The sequence below is a fragment of the Notothenia rossii genome (genome assembly GCF_949606895.1).
Source record: "Notothenia rossii genome assembly, chromosome: 6".
Taxonomy (NCBI): domain Eukaryota; kingdom Metazoa; phylum Chordata; class Actinopteri; order Perciformes; family Nototheniidae; genus Notothenia; species Notothenia rossii.
In genome coordinates this window covers 35,838,028-35,844,923 of record NC_136909.1, presented here as the reverse complement: position 1 = coordinate 35,844,923, position 6,896 = coordinate 35,838,028, and the positions used below count along the sequence as shown (strand labels likewise).

Here is a 6,896-nt window from a genome sequence, read left to right as displayed (position 1 = left end):
GAGGGTGCTCCTTCAGAATCAGTGTCCGAGGTAGAGGCGGCCGAGGCAGAGGGTGCTCTTGCAGAATCAGTGGCCGAGGTAGAGGGTGCTCCAGCAGAATCAGTGGCCGAGGTAGAGGGTGCTCCAGCAGAATCAGTGGCCGAGGTAGAGGGTGCTCCTGCAGAATCAGTGGCCGAGGTAGAGGGTGCTCCTGCAGGTCTAAAGGCTGCAGAGGCAGAAGGTGCTCTTGCAGAATCAGTGGCCGAGGTAGAGGCGGCCGAGGCAGAAGGTGCTCTTGCAGAATCAGTGGCCGAGGTAGAGGGTGCTCCAGCAGAATCAGTGGCCGAGGTAGAGGGTGCTCCTGCAGAATCAGTGGCCGAGGTAGAGGGTACTCCTGCAGAATCAGTGGCCGAGGTAGAGGGTGCTCCTGCAGGTCTAAAGGCTGCAGAGGCAGAAGATGAAGCCATCTGTGGGGTGGATGATAAAGAAGTTTAGGAGAACTTGATGGACGAAACAAGCAGCTTAAAAAATAACCAATATCAATCTCCTAATATTAAAGAATTAAGTATAATATATATATATGTAGAATTTATAACATAGTAACAGTAGTAAAGAATAGGCTCAAAACAACAACTCACCACTAACGATGTTGGTATGTCTGCCTGCGGGATTATATAAACCCTGCTCCTGCCAATAGATCTTTTAAGGTCTGCCATAGTAGTAGCCTGCAGTTGTGTTAGTAGCCTGCAGTTGCTGGCTCTTGCCAGAGTGAACCCAATCATATTTAATGGAATTTTAGGAAAACTTTGGCAAACATAACTGTTGAACTCTAAAAGACTCATTGAGAGCTTGACATAGCTTCGTTCCGAAACAACCCCTTGCATGTCATGAGCTGGGATTCCTGTAAAAAAGAAAAAGAAAAAGGTGTCAGTCAATATACTGCCTCTATAAATAACTATAATTATAATTTAGATTCTAAGCCATATCGTGTCTTTATATGACGTGAAGAATATACATTTATGAACATATGGTCAAAAAAGGTGCCATATCAATGAAGGCTCATCATAGACATTGACTTTGTTATGAATGGGAAAAAGCTATTATTAATATTTGAACAATGTAAGCCAATGATAGAATAGGCATAATGTGTATGCTTTTAGGCACTAAAGGTAAGCATTGCTGCCAAAAGTGGAGGTGATGGATTACAGAGATTATTTTTAATGTTTTCAACCTTGCACCCAGGCCATACAGATTTAATATTCATATAAAACATTGAAAAGTCTTCAATGAAGTTGATTGGTGTGCAAACAATTGTGTGCATTTCCTGTGCAGATAATGAATCAGTCTTAAGTGGATGCTCATTTTTAAAACCTATTTAATTATTTACCTAAACCTTCTCTTGACAGTCGGCTGCTCTCTGTAGCTGCTGGAAGGACGGATTGGTCCGCCATAGCCAACAGAAAAAGTCTCACCCTCCAAACTCCGGCAGATTCATTTGATGCCCCTGTAAAATGACAGAATGTAAATTATTACAAATTATTATACCAAATAAGCACCGTTAAAAATTGAATAACTTTATTTACTAAATTGCTCCATTGAGTCTGGAAAGGAGGGAGAAAATGTATGGATGACCATTTTTATGTATAACGTTTTTTCTCTTGCATGCTTTACTTATCGTCTATCCTACAGTCCGCCATTTTGAAAGAAAGAAAGATATAGGATTACCGTATGATACAGCTTCGTAATGTAATGTCCTAAGCCATGGATATAACATTTAAATATTTCACAATTTAAATGACAGATTTGTCATTTAAATTGTGAAACAGATTTTGTTAATACTGATATAGCCTGTCTATAGCAGAAATAGCAGCTGTATTTAGTGGAGTATGTTATTTGTAATAACTGCTTAATTGTCATTAGAAAAAGACATAACAAAGTTGGTATCCCTAAGTATAATTGGCCTGTTGAGTCAAGGACGTTAGCATTTATACTGAAATTGAGTTGTCATAGTTCTCACATTTTTGTATAATTATGAACAAGTTATAATATTCCTTTTTAAAGATTTGTGGGAGCTTCTCCAAAACATAACATTCAAGTACACTACTGCTTAAATACTTTTACGACTATTGCTTAAATATTTTCATCTTTATAACTGTAATATTTATCCAGTTGGTTTAAAATACACAACTTGTCCTGGCACAGTAAGTTTATGTAGGCTTTATGTAGGCTACACAGCAGTAGTTAGCTTGCTCTTCCGGCTCAAACTTAAAATGAAAACGTTAAAACTCGATACATTAGGAATCCACTGCAAATGTAACGTGAACAAAACTTTTTAAATAAGCTTGCCTTGCACTATATATGATTTAAGACCAATGCATCAGCACAATATGAAATGGACAATGCTAATGCTAATGCACATTTAAGAACTGAAATGATACCCGTTGTTGGAGCCCTCCGCCGTCTCCGAAACGTGTTCCTGGTGACTCGCAGCACATTGTCGTTGCGCTGCGCTGCAAGATCCCGTCTGGCAACGTCAAGCGCATTAAAAACGCGATTCATTACACTGTTGAATTGCTGAGTGCCATTTTCGTTTTCGTCTGTCATAATGTTCCGAAGATGTCGCCACTTATTAGATTTGCCAGAAATGAAATGTAACAGACACGAGAGTCACATTATAAGCAGTGGCGGCTGGTCTATAGAGGGCGCTAGGGCGCCGCCCTTCTTAAACCACACACACAAATATTATTATTATGAATAATAATAATTATAATAATAATAATAATAATCATCGTAATCATAATAATCATCATAATCATAAAGTGTCAATGTTTGTGTGTTTAAAATATGGAATGCACCCAGAACTAGAAAATGCATTTCCTGCAGAAAATGCGTGCGATTGTTGTAAACTGTGAACATTTGTGGCAGAATTTAGCTGAAAATGCAGAAAAAGCTGAATATGTAGCTGCTTTTAGCTACAAAAATGCAGAAAAAGCTGAATATTTAAAATAAAAGGTTTAAAAAACGGTATAAACAACAACATGTATAGCCTCGATGTCCTGAAATAGCTGAATAATCAACACGGCATTTCGTGTTATAGTCACGAGTCTCACGACATTTAATCTGTTGATTCGTGTTCACCAACGCGATTTTCCCCTTTTGTTCGTGTCACACAGAACGATTTTAAAAGCAATGTATTTCTATTGGTAGTATGTTTCGTGCCTGCACCACGTCTTTTTGTCCGGTCGGGTCTTGGAAGACCGGAAGCTGTGGAGTTCATAAAAACGTCTTCTTACTCAATATCAAGCTACGAATATTGTTTTTATTTTAAATCGTATAATGTCTGACTTTTTTTGCCATCAGTGAGGAAAAGAAATGGGCTCAGAGCCTCAGAATACTGAAATCTGTATTTACTCAACAATAACACACAATTATCCTTGTTTTTATTTATTTGTTTAATTCCATAATCACGGGCTTTTTTGTCCGTCCATCAGGAACTGAATTTCAAAATAAAAATAACCGGAAACAGACGTAGGCCTATAAGGGACATTTCGAGCATCATCGAGTTTAGGATGGCCGAAGACACTACACTACCCATAATCCCCAGCTATCGTTTAGGACTACAGTCCCCGTGATTAATCTTCAAGCTCTGGGATTGGATGTTGGAGTGGCAGTGCGCCAAGGTTACGCCGAGCGTCAAACAGCTCTTTGAAATGGAACGAAACCACGGCAGACCATCGAAAACTTGACTCGAACGCCCCCCCAGAACTACACATGCTGGCTATTGTGTTTCGCAACATGTTCTATGGGACGTCTCTACTGGGAACGTTTTCGTTTTTCCCACAATTAGAAGTTGCCAGTATTAAACACATTGGTGTTATCAAATTTAAAACATATAATTAATAAATGGGTGAAAATCGCTCGTGTACATAATGCGCAGCATTAATATATACCCACATGACAGCTCATTGTTACTTTGTAATTCTACTCCACTACAATTCAGAGGTTAACCTGGTATTTTTACTCCACTACATTTATTTGAGTTACTTTGCAGATTCTGATTAATGATGTGAAATATAAACAACCCTTAAATCAGACTTTAGTTACACCTGAGTAAAATTCCGGGAAGGTGATTGTCAAGTGCCAACAATCAGGAGAGATATTTGATAGTTCGTGCTTGAGAAGACTAAACATTTATCTGCAGATCTTTATAAAGTATATTCATTACTCGTTATTCTCTAATAGTTATTTAAAGACTGTATATAATGGCTATTTTGCACATCCCCTTCAAGATTTCAAGATTTTATACGGTTTATTGACATATCATATTATACACAACGACGGTGTAGTTATGCAATGAATGAAAAACTTGGGTCGCAGCTTCCTCAACAGTGCATTACAAGACATCTTTCAATATGTGTATATACCTCCACCATTACACTGTCGTATTCTGCAGATTTCTTATTCTATCTAAATAATAGTATAATTAATATGTATAATATCAGTTAAAATAAGTGCTTCAACATAGTTAACATTGCAGGAAAGCAATATATTAGACGTTAATATTTAAAAGAAGACCTTAATCTAAAGTATGTTTTAATGTTTAAATAAAGGTTAATTAGTTTGTCTGTTTTGCACATCCTCATATTAATATCTTTGTACATCCGGCACTAAACTGTTTTATTGGAGAGATCACTTACAGTATCTTCTTGATTTTTTATATTCTATATTTCTATCATTGACCTTCTACTTTCCCCATATGAAAGTATGTACTCTTAATATGTTTTTCATCAAATATAACACATAAAAACAATAATTCAATAACGTGCTTTAACCACTAGGCGGTGCACACAAGGTACACACAGCCATAATAACTTTTTATTATTAGTGTTGGACACTTATGTATGTATAACATCTGAAGATGTTCATGTTTTCACATACATTTTACAGCATATTGCTATATTATTTCAGACTCAGTATTTACATTATTATATTCAAAGAAAATCAGTAATATCTTCAAAAACTACAAGTCCTTTTCTATCAGCTGTGCACCGTGATGGTGTAAATATAACCTATCTACGAATTAGATCAAATGTAAAAGTCAGCCGAATTAGTGTTGATACTGCAAGGAGATGTATTGTGTGAAGAGAAATGGAAGATGTTGTTTAATTGCTGATATATTTATGATCCAAGTCACATATTCAGTTTCGGCGGCATTTCTTCCAGTTTGTCCAGAAGTCTTCTAATCAGGGCTCTATAAATAAAGAACTAGGGCAGATGTGTAATATTTCATGCAGCCGAACCGTGTATTACAATGCCGTTATGTGATGACTTCCAACGAGAAAAGCAAGCACACACACATAATAAAGTATTATTTTATTTTAAAAGAAAATGTTTTTCTGATTTCATATCGCATAAACACCATATCCCAGCGTGCATTGCGGCTAAAACATCCAATTACCGAGCTTAAACCATAGCTGAGGATCTTGGGTAATCAGTTCAGTGTCTGTGCAATGATTCTCGAAATGTCCCTTATAGGCCTACTTTCTCAATACAAATGTTGATAAATGTAATTTCCCTCTGTTTTTTCACAAATAGAATTAAGGTTTCACAAATCTAAAACTGTAGGTATAGTGGTTTTAGATCAGGACCTGGTCTAATGTGGTCTAGATGTAAAAAAAAGCTGCGAAATCTCCCCTTTTTGTATTTTCACAAATAGAATAAAGGTTTTACAAATCTAAAACTGTGTTATAAAGAATGTTTAGACTCCCCTGGATAATTCTAGTCCAAATAAATCGGCTATGCAGCGATTAAAGCGCCTGTCACACTTTGGGAACCACTGCATTAATTCAACATTGGATTTTGGTTCAATTGGTTATTTTTAATTTTTGCGAATTAACATTTGAATTGTGCAGCATTGCACATGTGCAGAATAGACTATTCTAACCGGCGTGTGTCCTTCAGCATAGCCTAGTTCTCAAACCGTCTGGAAGATTTGAACTGAGACATTCTATACACTGTAAAAAAAGATCCGAATTTTACAGGAAATAATTAATGTTTTACAGTAATTATCATGTTTTTTTTAAATAACTTGCAAAATCCTGTACAATTACAGATATGAACTATAAATTAACAACCCAAAACATTATTTTAAGTATTTTGACAATAACAACAAATAGCATTTATTTCATTTTTTTTTTTTAAGTAAATGTACTATATGATATTTACAGTATTTTTGCACTTTCAGAAAATACATGCAGACGTACGCCGACAGCCAGAGCTACGGCACTTGAAATAGAATTCAGCCAAAACAACCATTGACAACTTCAATTTTCCTCACTTTGCATAACTTGCATTTGGAGATGATGCAAACAAATCTGTTTTCTGACTTGAGCCCACCTTTGAACTGGGGGTATGGGGGGTGATATTGCGTTTTTGTGGACTGTGCATGGTGAATTCATTACATTTATTGCAATTGAACATAGAGACATTCTTCAGGTAGTCCTTGTTTGAAATACATTTCATTTGTAAACAAGGGCACACACACACACACACACACACACACACACACACACACACACACACACACACACACACACACACACACACACACACACACACACACACACACACACATATATATATATACATGATTTATTTGAGTTACTTACATTTATTAAACGACTTAATTCTGCATTATGTGAGTATGTGAGATATTTTGACTTTGGACAGAAACAAATTGCAATTGGCTACTTCACATGTTGCTTTGAATGTGATTGGTTAATATAAACATCATCGAAGAAACCTGCCAATGAGAACTGTCCGCGCCTGTCGTTCAAATTTGAAACATCCACGTCAGTTTGAGCGGGTCGGTTTGCCAACTGCCAATAAACACCAAAGAAGAAGAAGAAGAAGAAGTT

At 36.6% G+C, this 6,896-nt stretch overlaps 1 protein-coding gene across 1 annotated transcript in view; it reads right to left on the bottom strand.

Moving 5' to 3' along the window:
- Window positions 1–2,722, bottom strand: part of LOC307044570 (uncharacterized protein) — a gene marked incomplete at its 3' end in the record, with an annotated part of 3,784 nt that extends 1,062 nt beyond the window's left edge. Inside the window, exons 1-4 of the mRNA XM_079689880.1 lie at window positions 2,418–2,722; window positions 1,367–1,483; window positions 618–880; window positions 9–446 (exon numbers count right to left, since the gene is read on the bottom strand). Coding sequence (XP_079546006.1) covers window positions 9–446; window positions 618–880; window positions 1,367–1,483; window positions 2,418–2,583 — 984 coding nt within the window. The 5' untranslated portion in view covers window positions 2,584–2,722. The remainder of the gene's footprint in view (window positions 1–8; window positions 447–617; window positions 881–1,366; window positions 1,484–2,417) is intronic.
- Between the last annotated feature and the right edge of the window lie 4,174 nt (window positions 2,723–6,896).